General features: G+C 30.6%; 1 protein-coding gene across 2 annotated transcripts; it reads right to left on the reverse strand.

The window, feature by feature from the left end:
• Positions 1–603: 603 nt before the first annotated feature.
• Positions 604–15,419, reverse strand: LOC148308401 (fatty acid hydroxylase domain-containing protein 2-like). Of its 2 annotated transcripts, none has more exons than XM_088261727.1 (7): positions 14,859–15,419; positions 8,523–8,655; positions 6,619–6,692; positions 6,016–6,191; positions 5,482–5,678; positions 2,475–2,747; positions 604–1,929 (listed from the first exon to the last, which is right to left on the reverse strand). In XM_088261727.1, the coding sequence occupies exons 1-7, from the start codon at positions 14,896–14,898 to the stop codon at positions 1,788–1,790; spliced, it is 1,035 nt and encodes a 344-aa protein (XP_088117853.1). In that variant the 5' UTR covers positions 14,899–15,419; the 3' UTR covers positions 604–1,787. The 2 variants fall into 2 exon arrangements, with proteins under 2 accessions (XP_088117853.1, XP_088117854.1); XM_088261728.1 differs by having other exon boundaries at positions 8,523–8,652; positions 14,859–14,977.
• Positions 15,420–19,692: the final 4,273 nt, after the last annotated feature.

The raw sequence follows: 19,692 nt of genomic DNA on the forward strand, positions 1-19,692 counted from the left end.
ACACACAAACACACACATACACGCACCCACACACACACACACACACACACACACACACACACACACACACACAAACACACACACACACGCACATGCACGTGCAATAGGGCTGACAAGCTACTGGATGACGTTGGGAGGTTCCAATCTCATCATAAAACCATTTGTGGAGGCATATGGGGCTGAATATATGGTAGCACTTCAGTATTGCAATTACCAATAATATATCATCCTTTTTCATCAATTGATTCGGCAGTCACTTTGTGGTAAAATCCATTTTTAATTAAAGTTTTACTTTTGAAATGCCACTTTCCTTTCTTAAAATCTACTGTGACACGTGTTTCGATGCATTCTGCACGTCTGTAAAGTGATCACTTAACCAGCCTGTGACAGGCCATAAGCCCTAAAAACACCCATATATCCAAATACTTCATCATCAATGTTGAGATGTCAACATTTAAAAAAATTGTGTACTGGATGGTAGAATACATATGGACCATGTACCAAAATCTGTTTGTAAGAAAAATTTGCATATATTATGATGCCCATTTATGATATATTATATGGTATGTCAATATATATGTCATTTAAATAAAACCAAAATCATTAAAAATCAATTCAATTTAATACAAAAAAAGTAAAATTTCATTAAGTCTAAAGTCGTTTTTTTTTAACAATCACCAGTTTATTAGACCGCTAATGGTCTAAAGGTCGAGTTCACACAATATTATCCTGTAGTATTCTCGCCGTTAGCCAGACTATAATATAAGGCAAAACCAAACTAATTATGAAAAATTAGGAAATTCCGACCTGTCTTAAAAGAAAAGTGTACGAATCCTGCACACTGCCAGTCAACACATATGCACTAGAGACTATGGTTGTGACAACACGGCGATCTATGGAAAGGTCCATGCTTGATTTAAGCCTGATGGATGAAATATAAAAAGGGGAATACTAAAAAAATAACCAAAATAGAGGATACCATGGATCCGTGGCAAAACTTAAATGGCAATGGGCACGACATATCTGATTGATGGGAGACAAAATTATTCAAAATGTTATGTACACAACAATGCAGGGGTTGAAAATAATGACTGTTTTATATTATATAAATCATGCTTAAAACCCTTACCATATCGCTCACTCCTTTCAACAAAAATCGTAAATTTTCAGTTATGTATGTTTTCAGAATGCTCAGAAAATTTACTATTTCCCAGCAAAAGTGGCATTTTTACAAACTTAATATTTAACCGCTACAGGGCAGAAAGTGTTGTTTTTACATTTTGAAGAAAAAGTTATGTTTAATTATTTTTTTTAAATATATTAAATATTTATCAAATGAAGACAAAACCTTCAGGTTTTATCTGAAAAAACTGTTGCACAGAAAAAAGTTCAATAAATGGCTTGATATTATTTTTTAAATACATTTCATTATATTCTTAAAATTTAAAAACGATCTCCTGAAATATTTTTATGTGATATATGACGTATTTGAAAGGAGTAAGAGATATGTCATATGTAATTGTTATAATATACTATTTCAATTCATTCAATTTAAAATTTTTGTCAAAATAACGATGTAAAATCAAGGTTTCAACCCCTGTCTAGTTGTGTATATAACATAGAATTTTTGTATAGCCTACCACCAGCCTGATGATGTCGGTAACGACGAAACCCAGCCACTGGTAAAATAAAATAAATGTGGAAAAAAACAATACAGTTTTTTTTATTATTATACGAAATGCAGTTAAATGAACTAGCGCAACTTAAATCCGATAATAATTATATTTTTATTCTTCTGGGTACAATTCCCTTGCTGAAGCCATTCCCATCAGTGGTACATTTCTGGCAGCAGCTTTAGAACGAAGGAAGAGTTCATCAGTTTTATGAAGTCGGTCCAATATACCATTTCTTCCAAAGCAGTCTGTGAACCTAAAAAAAATATTAACATTCTCAGGTGGAAAGTTACACATTATAGTGTTTATAAAAATCATTGAATCCTCGTCCCAGTATACCGCACACTAAATACGAGTGAAAAAAATTTTGTTTGCTTGTATTTTAACACTAAACTGATGAAGAAAAAAAATGTCGAATGACATTCGACATACGACCGGAAAGGGTTAAAAAAAACATTGGTTTTCGGTGTATTTTGAACCGACGTAATTATTAGCAAACAGCTTCTTCCTTAATGAGAAGTTAATTTTATAGTTATACTACGGAAAATCACAATTTCAATCCTTCCTTTGTTTATTACAATATTTTTCAATAATTTTTTTTAGAGTGAAGTATTTGTGTTTTTAATATTTCCACAAATATTTCAATTTCATACTTTTTCTGTGAGCCTAATCGGCTCATTATTTGAGAAATAGGTATCAAATTGTGGTAGAGTGGGTTCGAACCGAGAAACTCTGACTAACCACTGGACCACAGCCCGACACTGAAATGAAATTTAATCGAAAAATAAAATAAAATCTTACTTCATATGATGGAAGTCGTGAAATTCAGGACTTGGTGCGAATGGCAAATGGTACCCGGAGTGGTCAGACAGGGAGACAGTGTATCCCGACAGTATCCACACGCATGACGTCACAGGGTGCAGATCTAACAGTACCACCCCCAACAGCGCAGGAAACAAGTTTGAGAACAAGTGCTCGACGGGATGGCAGTAATTAGACACGATGGAGATCGAAGCAGTCCACTCGTGATGAATCTTGTGAATGTGCTTGTAGATGCTCCTGTGATGGAGTAACCTAGAAAATTACCTTACGCATTTAATCTTAAATCAAACACTGATTTTTTGTATTATTTTTTAACATCTCATCAAATATGAAGAAGAATATGGAAGTCTGGGAATTTACGGGGCTGACGACCGTCTTAGGCTGGTTTAAGTGATCACTTTAAACACGTGTAACATTCACCAATTCTTATTTATTGATTTGGCGTTTAATTTGTAGAACTCCATTTTAATTTATGTATTAATTATAAATCAAACACAGATTTTTTGAGTCTACTAAGTTGTATTTTATTTATAAAAACATATAAAAAATTATATTGTGACAATTGTTTCGCCTTGTTAGGGCATTATCAAACGAATGTGAAGATCAAATGGACTACGGTCCTTACATAAGCTACATAGCTATACAATTCTAAGTGACAGTTTTAACCGTGCAGCAATAATTTATGGGAGACAACAGTAGCTAATGGGGGATGTAGGTATGTACCCTTATATATTTTTTTTCTGGGAAAGGAAGAATTTATTGACATGGCCATATTTTAGAGAATTAATATTTTAAAGCGTAATACAATTGTTGGTAATATTATTTTTTTTCAAATTACATCTACATATACATATATAAATTCTTAAAAATAATATTACCAACAATTGTATTAAGATTTAAAATATTAATTCTCTAAAATATGGCCATGTCAATAAATTCTTCCTTTCCCAGAAAATAAATATAAGGGTACATACCTACATCCCCCATTAGCTACTGTTGTCTCCCATAAATTATTGCTGCACGTATTAAAACTGTCACTTAGAATTGTATAGTTACATAAGGACCGTAGTCCATTTGATCTTCACATTCGTTTGATAATGCCCTAACAAGGCGAAACAATTGTCACAATATAATTTTTTATGTGTTTTTATTAATAAAATACAACTTAGTAGACTCAAAAAATCTGTGTTTGATTTATAATTAATACATAAATTCACCAGTTCCACCCATTGTTGACAACCATACTTCTCAAATTCTTAAAAGTTCTATATATATATAAATCAATTAAGAAACCTTGTTCTTGAATCACTAAAACTTCGTTACAGACATCTATTGGTGAGATGAAAAGAAGCTTTTTATTGAGCAGAAACTCTTATACATATTAGTATGTGAGGTCCGAATCCTGGATTATAATCACATACATGAGAAACGCCATGAAATATCATTTTCATTATTATTATTTTAGATTGTTGTTTGACCAGTTAATTTATTTACAACATTTTGAGTGTGTCCAAATACTTGTTCACAAATCTGGATTATCTCCAATTATAGGAGTTATTTTTCATATTATTATTATTATTATTACAATTGTTACTATAATTTATTTTTTCTGATTTTTGGAGTCTACATTTGAGTCATAAAAATAAATTTTGTGACAATTGTTTCGCCTGGTTATGGCATTTTCGAACGAATGACATTCGCACTCATTTTGATGACTCGGAACAAATTGATGGAACTTGGTTGCAAAGTTTTGATGCATCCACCATATAGTCCGGATCTTGCAACGTCTGATTACCATTTGTTTCGGTCTTTTCAAAACTCTCATGATGATAAAAAATTGGCCGCCGTTGAAAAACACTTGGCCAAGTTTTTCAACGATAAAACACAAAGTTCTACACTGATGGAATTATGAAGCTACCAGAAAAATAACAAAAGGTCACAGATAATAATGTTTGATATTTACTTGATTAAAATTGATTTTCAACGAAAGAATTTTTTGTTTAAAAATGTATTATAAATCTGCAGAGACTTTTTATATGACCCAAGAATATCAAATATCGTATATTTGATGGGCATTTTCGGTTACATACTTTTTTAGGTAATACAATAGGTTAGGTGCTATATTTGGTATTTTATACGAAGTTGAATAGTGTACCCTTGATATACGCACATTGAACCGGTTAAAAGCATTCGAAATGTGATTACATCGTAGAATGCTAGGCATTCCATGGACCGATACGTACATATGTACTCAGTACTCACACACACCGACCTCTATTTTTTCATTTTTCTCTTAATATACAACAGTATTCATAACATACATTTGAACTTACTAACTAACTAACTAACCATCATACCGCTTCCCCGCAGGGGTAGGCAGAAAGAATAGAATGCCACACCACGCTGTACTTGCAAACATTCTTCGCCTCTTCCACGTTCATGCACCTCCTCATACATACCCGCCGATTGTTACGACTCCTAACCTGACCACTTTCAAGTATTTGGCATACCTGATCGAGCCATGTTTTTCTCGGTCTTCTTCTGCTCCTTTTTCCACTTACTTTCGCCTCATAAATTTATTTTACCGTTCTTTCCTCGCTCATTCGTTCTACATGTCCATCTCAACACACATTTCTTAATTTAATCGATAATGCTTATCTCAGCTTTGCATTCCTTCCTTATTTCACTATTCGCACATCTAACATACATCGTTTTGTCGCACATTCTTCTGAGAGATCGCATTTCGACTGCATTCAGTCTACTTTCATCCTTATTTTGCTAACTCCATGTTTCACTTCCATACATTATAGTTGGAACCAGGACTCCGTTGTGCACTGCCAGCTTAGCTTCCGCTGATGGGTACATACATACATTTGGAGTATTTTAATTGGCTTTTATCATTGTCAATATAACTATTAAAAAAAAAAAAAAATTAATGCAAGCTGTATGATTCCCAAAAGATTTAATGAATTAAATAAAAATTTACCTGTGTGTATAATAGAAGGCAATTTCTTGTATCTGGGCACACATAAAAACATGAAAGAATGCTACGTAGAATGGTGGCAGCGTTCTGAAGTTAGATCTGTATTCCATCACTTTGGCGTCACTGTGACATTTGTAAAGGTATATTAAGTATGAAACAAAGACACTTATCATTTGATTTCTCAAAATTATTAATATGGTCTGAAAGAAAAACACATCATACATTACAACATCGCACATATCATACACAAACTCCACAGTGGACCTGGGTGTCTGATCATCAAAATATCAAGGTATGTATGTACTTTTTAGAAAAAAAAAGCAGTGCCTTCCATGAATTACTCGCTTTCCATGTAGAAACACGACCAGTGCCTACTGTGCTTTATCCTTACCCAACCTCATTGCTTACCCTGATTAAAATCTCTGTGCCCGCCACTGTTCAACAAAAGTAGAATAGGCACATTTTACTATATGGAAAGCACGCCACTGCATACAATGATGTGTGTACATATATGCAAACTTCGTACATGGAACTTACATGTTTTAATTTGACTGTGTCCAATGGCTCATTAGTGCCCGGTTGAACTTTGTATTTTTTCAAAAATTTAGGTTTATCAGTGTATACCATGAGAGCGAATGCGCCACCGAAAGACCAATACCAAATCTCCACAATTAAATTCGGAAAAAATACCATCAAAGTCAACGGGTGGTCACCTGAAACATAAACATAGATCAATCTTTTGAAATATTATTTTACCAGTCAAGAAAAAAAATGCATATTTTTAGTGCCCGATAAACGTTAAAAGTATTAAAACTATACAAAGGATTTATTCGCATTACAATTTTGGCAGATTTAAAAAAAAAACTAAAGTTTCAACCATCGAATCATTACAAACTATCAAAAAAAGAAAAAAAGATTTCTAATATTTATTCATTCGGCAAAAACTTTGAGGAATGCCTTGATAACTTAAATATAAAAATAAATAAATACCTCTTTTAAGTTTGTTGTTGAAACTACATATTTGTTTTTATTTTTACCGTGATGTGCAGGTAAATTCTCATTGCCTACTGCTAGTTAGATAGTCAAATAACCAAGGAAAAAAATATAAATAAATTAAGATAATAAAAAAAATATATTAACCTATTATTGATAAGAGTCTTTCCCATTGGTACTGGAAAATGTTATCAGATATTCCCCAGAAATGTTGAAGAGCCCTGTAATTTAAAAAATAGTTTTAACTTATTTGAGATTCACAAAACGATGAAATACAAAATAATACAACTCAACAATACAACAACAATACAAATACATCTCTATTTTAAAATCTCTTACGACTTGTGGTAATTATGTACATTCAACATAATTACCAAACACCGTAACATCTCGATATTTTGATGTAAAAAAAATGTGTAATGCTCATAAATAATGACAGCATCCATTTTTAACACCAAACAGTTTAAGCGTGTAAGAAAACTGCAAACAAAGGGGCTGAGGAAAAATAAAAAAAGCCAATAGGTTTAAGAGTTAAATTAAAATACACGAAGCAGGATCCTGAAAATATTTATGATACAGAAAAACCCCATTAAAAAGTTGTAACATAATTATCAGCAAAAAAGGTTAAAGTTTAAAATGAAACTTTACAAATGAAAACTGAAAAAAAAGTTGTTAACAATGAAAAAAATATGTAGATTTTAAATACGTAATTTATTTTTTGTAGATTGACGCATGAGAGATCAACAATTTGCCCTCGAAGAAGATTTTTTGCGACAAAATTTACTTTTTAAGAAATGGAATATTCATTAGGAGAAACAATATTTATATTTTCGAAATACGTCATAAGCATTGAAAAAGGAAAAAGAAAAATGGAAAAACACAAATTATAATAATCTCCAAATACGTCAAGTATTGAAAAACAAAAAATACATTATTCCTTGTACTCTGAGCGCTGAATGCTGCATATATATTATATATGCAGCAGTTTTATTATATATATATATATATATATATATATATATATATATATATATATATATATATATATATATATATATATATATATATAATATATATATATATATATATATATATATATATATATATATTTATATATATATATATATATTTATATATATATATATATATATATATATATATATATATATATATATATATATATATATATATATATATATATATATATATATATATATATATATATTTATATATATATATAAATATATATATATATATATATATATATATATATATATATATATATATATATATATATATAAATATATATATATGTATATATATATATATATATATATATATATATATATATATATATATATATATAAATATATATATATATATATATATATATATATATATGTATATATATATATATATATATATATATATATATATATATATATATATATATATATATATATATATATATATATATATATATATATATATATATATATATATATATATATATATATATATAAATATATATATATATATATATATATATATATATATATATATATATATATATATATATATATATATATATAAATATATATATATATATATAAATATATATATATATATAAATATATATATATATATATATATATATATATATATATATATATATATATATATATATATATATATATATATAAATACAAAATGGCACTAAAGTTGTGACCCGATGTTTTTTTTGTTGTAATTTTTTCTGGCAGCATATTTTTATTTCTATATGTGAATTATGTGTATTTGATATCTTTTTTTCCATTAAGTCTAAAAAATGATAAAGGCCAGTAGCTGCCGCCAGAATTGGAGACAATAAAAACTCGATATATGGCACCCTTTCCAGTGATAGGTTTTCACATTCTTGACAGATATTCCTTTTGAGGGCTATCTGTCAGGAATGTGGGGACAACTCTAAAATGCAGCCGATATTGATGATGAGATGGGTTTCATCTAATTTATTTGATTCCAACTAATCTATTAAATTATTTCTTACTCACCATAATACTATGAATTTTATTACGAACACCACAATTACTGTTGTAATAGTTCCAATAACAAATTCCCTAACGATTGATCCGACCGTTACTTGAGACTCAGCTGCTTTTCCCAGATTATTGCCACCATTTTCTTCTGAAAAAGAAACGCTGTGAGTTAGGTGGTTCAATAATAATCTGTGATGCATAAGCAATGCATTATGGAATCTGTCCTGGAGTGAGTTTCTGAGGACTAAACTTTATCTGGGGAGTGTTTATAATAATTAATATATCAAAGTCATAATTTTATATCAAAGTCGATGCTATAAGCAGCATATATTCAAGTGTGTAAAAAAATATTTACACCAGTAAATCAAATATTGTTTCAGCAAAAAAAATATTGTTTAAATTCAACCAAAGATGGCAGTACAGGGGCTATTTTAGATATAAATGTCACCGGGCTTTAATTACAAGCAATGAACAGTTATTAAATATATATTGCGATAAACGTCCATTTAAATGTAAAAGGATAAAATAAAAAAAAAACAGAAGGTTGATTGTATTTGATAGATTTTGTTGCTGAAATTGATTCGTCCGAAGAAAAAACATCTTCAGAAGCTACTGTTTTTGAAGGGGTTCCTAAGACAACAGAAAACGATTAATAATTTTTTATTTTTTATTTTTATTTTTTTTTTTTTTTTTTTTTATAAATCACAATTTTTAACATATATTAAAAATAAAAATAAAAAGTTATTTTGCAGAGACCCACCAAGCCACCTTGTGTGTCTTGTCGGTGGAGTTCTTTTTGCATACATTTTTTTTATTGTTTTTTAACCATTTTAACCTAATATATACACACAAAAAAGGAGAAAAATTAACAATATAATCTTTTTTACAATGTTCATAAAATTAACTCTTGATCATTTACCCATTCCTTTATTTTGCCTTTGTTCCATCTTTTATTTTGACCTCTAACATCCGTCGGCAACAAATTAAAAATGTTCGGAACGATATATTGCAGTGTTCGACTTCCATATTTATTGTTGATTCTTGGGACTATCAGGCCTTCGTTTTGTGTAAATCGTGTATCATGGTTGTGTACTAGAAGATTTCGATATTTTTGTCTAGTTTGTTGCTCAACGATGATACTCATCCACAATATTCCACGTACCGGCAGTAATTTTAAATGTTTATATAACAAGATTGGATTGTCCCTTTGATTGTATATATGACTGGGTACAATTTTTTTGATTATGGAATATTGCAGATTTTGAACCATTTTTAAATTTGTTTTCGTCGAATGTCCCCAAGACTTAATTCCATATCTTATTAAGGATTCTACTAAAGAACAGTATATAATCTTTAAGGTTGGTTTAGGCAGGATAAAGTACAACTTATAAAAAGTACTCCCTAGAGCCCGCAGACGATCACAGAGTTTTATAATATGCGCATCCCATTTGAACTTATTATCTATACATAAACCTAAATATTTAAATTCGCCCACAAATTCAATCCTATCGCAACTACAATTTTGTTGCTTTTTATTGTGCAAACAGTCAAAATTGTGTGCAATAATATTACCTATCTGTGCAAATTTGTTTGCAAAGTGAGGTGAACTAATAAACATACATTTAGTTTTCTTTGAATTGATTAAGAGTCCAAAATCATGCGCCCATTTTAAAAGCTGATTAAAATCATATTGTAATTTTTCTTTAGCTTCTAATGGATTTTCACTTTCTATGACTAAAGCTGTGTCATCGGCGAATACAAATCTATTTACATATTTCAATATTTTTTTCATCAGTGAGACATATATTATGTACAGTTTTGGTCCTAAAATCGAACCTTGTGGAACTCCAGATAAATATTTTTTGTCTTTACTGAGAACATTTTTGATTCTGATTTTCATTTTTCTCCCCGTAAGATAATTTTTAAAGAAGTTTAGCAATTTTCCCCTTATGCCTATTGATTCTAATATACTGACCAGTTTTGCGTGACATATAGTGTCGAATGCTTTAGTAAAATCTATGAAAATAACAATAATGTGCTTTAAGTTATTTAAACTACAATTAATTTTATCGGAGAATTTTTGCAGCAGGTCATCACAACTGTTTTTCTTCTGAAATCCAAATTGATACTTGTCTATTATTTCAAATTTTTCCAAATATACGTCTAGATGAATCGATACATACTTCTCCAAAATTTTTTCAATTGACGATAGTAATGAAATTGGTCTATAATTATTTACGCATGAGTGGTCTCCTCCTTTATGTATAGGTCTTATTATACTATATTTTAGTTCGTCTGGAATTTGACCACTGTCCATTATTAAATTAATAAGGTGAGTTATAATAGGATCTAGAAATAAATTATATTTTTTAATGTCGTACATCCTAATGTTATCTATACCTGTTGTTTTTGTGTTTTTCATTGATTTTATAATAATTGCGATTTCGGGCACCTTGGCTCTCGGCAAGTACATGGAGTGTGGTCTATGATCGAGTTCCATCTTGCTAGTTTTAATTACACATTGATGAGTTAGACTATTAACCCCCTCCTCGAAGAAATTTGCGAACTCTTCGGCTACTTCCACAGCTGACTTCGTTTTCATAAAATATTTTTCTAAGACAGTGTCACAGTCCGCTTTATTTTTTCTTCCCATCGCTACGTTTATTTCATTCCATGTAGCTTTGATGTTACTATAGAAGTTTTAAAATTTTTCATTGTAATACGCAGCTTTTGTTTTCAAAATAATCTTATTAATTTTATTTCTATACAGTTTGTATTGCTCTTGAAACCTTGTGTTTTTTGGTGAATTTTTCCATCTTCTCCATAACATATCTCTTATTTTGATTTTTTCTATTAAATCAGGATTTACCCACGCTTTTCTTCCTGTATTATTATCTTTTCTGCTCTTCAATGTTATTTTGCTATTTTCGTATACTTCATTAAAGAATATTTTAATTTTATTATAAAGAATACTTGGATCAGTTTCCGTTAATAAGAGATGCCACTGTATTTTCTTCATATTTAAATCGATATTTTTTTCCGCGAGGTATACATACTGTTCGTGTTTACTTTCTTGTTTTTTCCTGGAAGTAGAGATGGAGACGGCAGTCATGTAGTGGTCAGCAATAGCGCACTCCAGAACACAAGCTTGTAGTAGTACGCACTCCCTATCACGCACATAAATATGGTCCAAACACGAGCTAGTCGTGATCTGTTGTATGACAGCTTCCCTAGTTGTGTCCTTTATGCATCTTGTCATGCCATGTGATGCCATCATATTTTCATATGTCATAACAACGGCATCCTTAGAGTCCATCAAATTTATGTTGATATCACCAATAAATATTATATCTCCTTTTTCTTTAATATTTTTCAACAGGTTATCAATTTTGTTGATGAAAATTAATTTATTCGTTTTGGGTGGCCTATAAATCGACAACAAAGTAAAAGTTTTTTTGTTTTCTAACGTTAATGTGCCCCCTACGCACTCATACTCACTTTCGAGATCATATTTTGTTTGAGTAAATATTATATTATTTTTTATATAAATAATAATTCCACCACCCTTTCTTTTTTTTCTGCAGTAGTAAAAAGTATTGAATCCTTGAATATTAAATAAGTTAATATCAGTTTCTTTTATGGATATTTCGCATATAGTAATAATGTTAATATTATTTATACATTTATTCAAAATAACGTTTAATTCATCCCAATATTTAGCAAGCGATCTTATGTTTAATTGAATGCACGTGATACTATTACTCTGAGTATTTTGAATCCATTTATTCAGACAAGTTGATCGTTCGTATTTCAGGTTACTTATTTCTGCCTCATCCATATAGTCATATAACCAATTGTCAATATTAGCAATATTGTATTTTTGCTCTCGCCCTTTGTTCCATCCTTTTCCTCAACGGGCATTCCGCACTGAAAGCCGTGTGCCCATTTAGACCTTGTGCACAGTTTACACATTTTGGCGATGTCGCCGCATCTTGCTTGCTTTTGCATTCCTGCGCCTTATGTTCCCCTGCACAATACGAGCACGTCAGTTTGCGCTCACAAAATCGTCTAGTATGTCCGTACATTAGGCACTGTAAACATTGCACCAGTGGCGTCTCGTCTTGTACCGTGATTCTTTGGAATCCTATGTTTACCTTTTCCGCCTGTACAAGATCTTTCCAAATAGTTGGATTAGTTTCAGCAACAACATGACATAATAGATCATTTCTAGTGCGTTTTTTGTATTTAATTTTAATGTCCGTTTCACTTATACTTTTTAACTGTTTGTTTTGTTTTATCAAATAATTTATAAAATCTTCTTCTTTGGTGTCATTTAGAACATTTTTAAAAATCAGCAACGGTTTCCTCTGATTAGCTTCTTCCACTTTGATCTTACTGTTTGTGGATTTGTTAATGGCTTGTTTAAGCGTTCTACTATCCTCTTTACTTCCACAACTCATAATAATTTTTTTATTGGCCGTTTTCCTGAACTCTTCCACACCTACGCCTAGTTCACATACATTAATATTTGTTTTTATGACCTTGGCAATTTCGCTGCTATCGTCTTTTGGATCAGTTGATGATATTATGAGTGTGTGCCTTGGTTTACTTACATATACTTTTTTAACTGCGTCCACATAAGATAGAGAATCGCTCGGTTGGGATATCTTATTATCTTTAAATAATAATTGAATTATTTTGCTTTGTTCCAGTACTATATTTTTGAGATCTTTTATTTCCATGCTTAGTTCTGTGACTCGTTCGCTTAGCGTGGACACTATTTCTGACGTAGCTCTGGTCATTTCTACTGTATGGTATATATCGATTTATTTAGCCCAGAATTGCTACAATAATATCACAGAAACCGCCGTATAATCACCTTTTCACTTTTATTATTTTATATAATATAATAAAAACATCTCACAATATACTACCAAGTACTTTATATAATTTATTGTTTACAACTTTACGATTTTATGTATTTTTAATTTAACTTTATTTTTGTGCGTCGTGCTCTTACAAAGGTCGAAACTCAATTGATTGCTGAAATAAGCACCATCGATAAAGGTGAGATGAGAAGTTTGGACATGTGGAACGAATGAGTGAAGAAGGAACTGTGAAAAATATATGAACCAAATGTAGTTGGTAATAGAATCAGAGATAGATCAAGGAAATCTTGACATGATCTAGTATTTCAAATACTCAAAAGCGGGTACGAATGAGGAGATGCATAAACATGGAAGAAGAGAAGAATATTTGTAAAGACAGAGTGGCATAGCGTGCTATTCTTTCTGTTATTTAATATGATATGTTAAAAAGATAGTAAAACCCTTATCCGCACCCCAGTGGTGCATAGGGCACTGCATCATATAAACGCAGTGTTATCTTGATCGTTTACACATGAAGGAAAGGTGATCAGCCCTCCGCTTCAAGTACCAGTCCAGGGTAGTATTGAATAAATATTACAGTGAAAAAATCACTCATATTTATTCTTACCCCCCCTGGGAATCGAACCCGGGTCCTCCAAAACGGTAGCCGAGCGTGCTGACCATTACACTACGGAGGCGGACTTAGAAGATACTTTCCATAAAATAACTTTAATGAATTTCTAAACTGAAATTTGATTGTATAAAATAAAACAACTTTATTTTAACCACTTTTTATTGGTACACTTTTTCCAACCGGTTTCGACAAGAACCTTGTCATCATCAGGGTTTATGTACTAATTCTAGAACATTGAAATACTCATAGTTAGGTTATATATAGTTAATTACCCTTCCCTTACAAAATCAAAAACTTCCACGTACTCCGTACACCATATGAAAATGTAATTTAAAAAACGGGAAAAAATCCTAAATATTGCTTTTATTGAGCATTGCGTAGCGAATACGTCCTCTCCGAAGGTTCTTGTCACGTCAAGGTTCTTGTCGAAACCGGTTGGAAAAAGTATACCAATAAAAAGTGGTTAAAACAATGTTGTTTTATTCTATAAAGTTTATGAAATGTGCCACAAAGTATCTGCGAAAAACCTTCAAGAAATGTAATTTTACCACTTAATATTCCTGTAGCCGTCAAAAATTGGACAAGAGAGGTCAAAGAAAGAGAATTTTGGAAAAAATGGAAGAGGCCTACTAGCAGTGGTAAGATAGCTGATGAAAAAGAAGAAGAAATTAATTTCATGAAAAAATAAGCCATTTACGCTCAGAATTTTTATTACATTCTAAATCTAGAAGCACATGGAAAGACCATGATTTGAAGTGAATCTTCACCCGTACTTTTATCGCGCATTCTTGATAAAACGTTGACGTTATAATATAATGAAAGTAATGCAGTATTATTGAATGAACATACCTTTTGCCTCGTTCTCTCGTTTGCGGATATCACCTGACATTTTTCTATTATTTCGAATGTTTGGCGTATGAATTACGTTCAACACAATCAGCCGACAGCCAAGAGGAAAGAGTTATAATAAAATATAAAATGAATAATTACATACCAAATAAAACCTTTTTTTTTTGGTTATTATTCTTTCAAGAGATTTTTTTTAAAACATACACCTAAATACATTACGGATTAGTACTCGTATTTTGTTTTCATTCTAAGACCTCGTTATTTTCTCTGGTATTCTAAATTTACGTAGTGTAGGGAGCAATGTGCTTGACTACTGTGCTGGAGGCGCCGGATTCGATTCTCAGAGGGTCATAATAAATATATTTGATTTTTCACTTAAATTTTTGTTTCATATTGCTCTGGACTGGTACATGAAGTTGTAGGCTGACCACCTTTCTTTCATGTATTTGACAAACAAAAACATACTGTTTTTTACGACGCAGTGCTCTATGCACCATTGGGTAAGGATAAGAGATAGAAGAAGAATTTAAAGAGATGCAATTGAGTGCCCCTGGCGTTACTACTATTATTCTTTTCCTCTTTTGAATTTATAGTACCTACCCACTATTCATCACATATACATATGTACATTCGACGTCATTGAAAATATGCTTCTTCTTCTTGGCTCTATCCCAGTTTATCGTCTTTGTAGACTGTTGGAGTCAGTTCTCTTTGTCTATCGTCTTAGATTTTTCTATCATATACAACGCCTCCTAGGCCATACCTTCAAATCATCTTCATACATTTCTGTAACATCCATGAATTTTTCAATCTTCCTCTAGATGTCTTTCGAGGAAAACCTATTGCAATCGCCTGGTTTACAATATGTTCAGGTTCTCTACATCCTATGTGCCCATCCTATCTAAATTGCCCTTCCCCTACCTTACTATTGATGTCTGTTACACCTGGACTTTTACGAATGCTGATGTCTTTATTTTGTCTCTTAGGGAGACTCCGTCTTACCATCTAAGCATTCGCATTTCAGCAGTTTCTAGTTGCCTAGAGTAGGAATTTTATATCATCCAGCATTCGGAGCCTTAGAGTGTGGGTCTGATAATTGTTTGGTAGACTTTTCCCTCAAGCCTGGCTGGCATTTTTAGGTCACAAAGGACTTACGTCACGGATCAGAACTTCATCCTACGCACACTAATTCTATGCAATACATCTGCTGCACACCCTACATACATACTTTGTCATGTCATTGAAAATATGCAGTAGGTAAATAAAAATATTTGATTAAAAAAAATATATAAAAAATGACAAAATTAAACATTGTATTTTGTCGTGATTTGAGAACGATATTTTTTTGACATATGCTGACGTAACTATATCTAGTGCCAGCAAGTATCATCTACGACGTAAATAAATAATTTATTTCTTTTGCTAATCACCATACTAAATAAAAATTCAAATGATTTTTTTTCTTCTGTCAACCTACTATATTTAATATAGTGCTCATATGTAATCGTATATGAAATAAAAATTATATGGTTTATGCTTATTATGTTTCTTTTGCTTTAATTTAACATTTGTATTCTTACGATAAAATAAATAAATACAGTCAGCGTGGAACAAGAACTGAAAAAAACCAGAAGGATAACCTGAAGAGATATGGCTTTCTACACGCTTTCTCTTGGCTCTGGATAGACTTCAAAGGATCCCATAAATTACACCCTGTATCCTGTATCCTGTTCGTAAAGTGACCTCAAAACTATTTGTTTTTTCAAACTACAAAATCTTTCTGATAACTTGGACTATAAATATAAATTTGAATTAAAACAATTTTTGGAAGCAAGACAAAGAAAAAGTTAGTAACATATAGAAAGATAAAAAGCGTTCGAGTTGTGGTAGAGAGGATATAAATAGTGATGAATGCAGAGTGAAATAAAAAATAATCCTAATAGAAACGACTATAGAATACATCCTTCGGCATGAAGAGCTTATCATTTCCATAAAAAGATGGACAGCAGAAGAAAAGATAGTGAGATGAAGACCAAGAAAGAGCACGATCTATTGAAAGAGAAGGCCGACCTCGGGTTGTAAGTTATAAGATGTGTTGCACCAATGAAAGCCTTAGAAAGCTTAGAAATTTTAAAATAGGAAACAGCAGCCAGCATCTAAAGGACACAACTCTAAAATTTAGACTTAATTTCACATACGGTGTTTGAAAATGACGCAGGATGCGTCGAAATACGTGCCACAATCGATTGGTATTTACCAAGTCAAACTAAAATTAACAAAAAAAAAAATGCATGTGATTGTCATCGAAATTCAGAAGTCTGTGTGATTTCTTAATACTTATTGAATATTCATTTTACCTACCTATTTGTTTTAAAAATCTAAGTTGGAATACGTTTTACATATATTTATTATACGATGGATCAGAAGCGTAAAAAATTGCGTTCAAATTCTTTTATAAGTAAAAAAATTCTTAACCTCATTCAGTCTCATATTCTCAGATATATGGATTCATATTTGGTTCAGGAACTCATGCAAGCAATACTCTATGGAGTATTCATACAACTTGGACTTTGTCTCTCATTTCATATTGGATTCTTTCTAATTCTTTCTGAAGAGGGGAGTTATATATTGGAGGGGATTATACCCTAACAATTATTTCAATTCAATGTCATTCTTATAAAAATCTGAGGGGCTTATTTTTGAAAATAGAAGTCAAATTTGGCCGAGAGGGGTTGAACCCATAAATTCCAACCCGAATTTATTGCAATTATTTTTAGCTAGTGTTTACATCGCACAGTGACGTTACTGCGTTGTAGTTTTTCCCGCCATTTGAAAAGCTGAAAGTTTAATATAATTTTATATCTTCCCTATTTCTATAAAGATACCTTAAAACGGTAATTAAAGTTATATTAAGGAGAAGAGTGGGATTTATAAGAGCAACGGTTATCAACCATTTTCTCCTTGGAAAAAATATTTGTATTTAATAATTAATTCATTGTTTTTTTTCTGGTACTTGAAGCGGAGGGCTGATCACCTTTCCTTCATGTGTAAACGATCAAGATAACACTGCGTTTATATGACGCAGTGCCCTATGCACCATTGGGGTGCGGATAAGGGTTTAAATAAAATATAAAAATTAAAAAAAAAATAAAAATAAAAATAAAAAAATAAAAAATAATAAAAAATTTCTTACAGATTTTTTTATTTTTTAATTTTTCCTTTTTGATCGTTCTTCAAGTCTCTTTTTGTTTCATTAGAAGAAATGGCTTCTTATCGATAAACCCGCCAATGTACATAAATTATAAAAAAAGTTTAATCAATAAAATAAAGATTTTTTTATTATTTGTTTTATTATCAGTCGTACAAAATATAGAGATAATAATAAATTATTTAAACCTAAGGACATATTTTACACATAAGATCATTTCATCATTGTCTAGTTTATCGTGAAAAAAAAACACTTTAAAAACACTTTGCTCATTTTCTTAAATGTTTTCTTTTTTATTTCTTAATAATTAAATTACATTAAATTGTTTTGATTAATTGTGTGTATATTGCATATATAGATTTATTGAAAATTGATTGACATGTCACCCACTCCTTTTAAGAACGTCATAATTCAAAAGTCGACAATTTTCAGTTGTGCATATTTTCAGAATGCCCAGAAAATGTACTATATCCCAGCAAAAGCGGCATATTTTTAACTTAAAATTTACCCGCTACAGGGCAGAAAATGTTGTTTTTGCATTTTGAAGAAAAGGTATTGTTTACATATTTTTTTTTAGATACAAAATATTTTTTTAATGGAGAAAAAACCTTCAGGTTTTACCTAAAAATATTTGTTGCAAAGTAAAAAGTTCAATAATTGGCTTGATATTTATTTTTAATACATTGTGTTATATTTTAAACTTTAAAAACGTTCTCCTGAAAAATCAAGTTTTTATTTATTTATGACTTTCTTGAAAGGAGTGAGCGATGTGTCTTATACAATTTAAACAAGAAAATAAATAGAATACTCGTGTATAACCATTAAAACCATATGAACGTGTACATTAACAAGAAGCATAACCAAAGCTTGTACGTTTCCGGGTGTACAACCCCGAGTGTCCTGTTCATGGTTGGGATCCTTTTTATTAACTTGTTTGAACAAAAATATAAAGTTGCCCTTTCTCCCATGTTTTTATTCATGTTCCTTGTTATTATAAAATCATTTTGTCACAAGCAATCACTCATTGCAACATTAAATCCAACAAATTGATTTGATCAACACGGGATCAATTTGATGTGCTGTAGATTTTATTAATTTTACAAAGACAAGTTATTTTTTATCGTCGTTGGTTTTCAATGTTTTACAATTATAATTTAAGTTACTTGCTAACCATAACGCCGCTTCCCCGCAGGGGTAGGCAGAGAGAATAGAACGCCAAACCACTCTGTCTTTCCAAACTCTCTTCAATACAATACTCTTTACAGCAATAGTTTCCTGCAAAATGTGTTCTGTATTTATAATATTTCTAGCCGAGATATTCGAAAATTGTTAATTTTTATAAATATAAAATTTAATGAACTTATTCACAATCACAGTTCGTATTTTCTTACATACGTTACTTGCTAAACTTAGTAAATAATACGTGTGTATTAAATATTGCATTTTCACTAATATCGGTGTAAATATATTTTTAATTATATAACTTTAATTGTATGTTGATTTTCTATAGTGGATTCAAGTATTATACTATCACTGTGTATGTGTGAGTGTATATATATATATATATATATATATATATATATATATATATATATATATATATATATATAAATATACATACTTCAC

Source organism: Brachycentrus maculatus, unplaced genomic scaffold, assembly GCF_059751285.1.
Source record: "Brachycentrus maculatus isolate JH-2025_06_01 unplaced genomic scaffold, ASM5975128v1 h1tg000166l, whole genome shotgun sequence".
Lineage (NCBI taxonomy): Eukaryota > Metazoa > Arthropoda > Insecta > Trichoptera > Brachycentridae > Brachycentrus > Brachycentrus maculatus.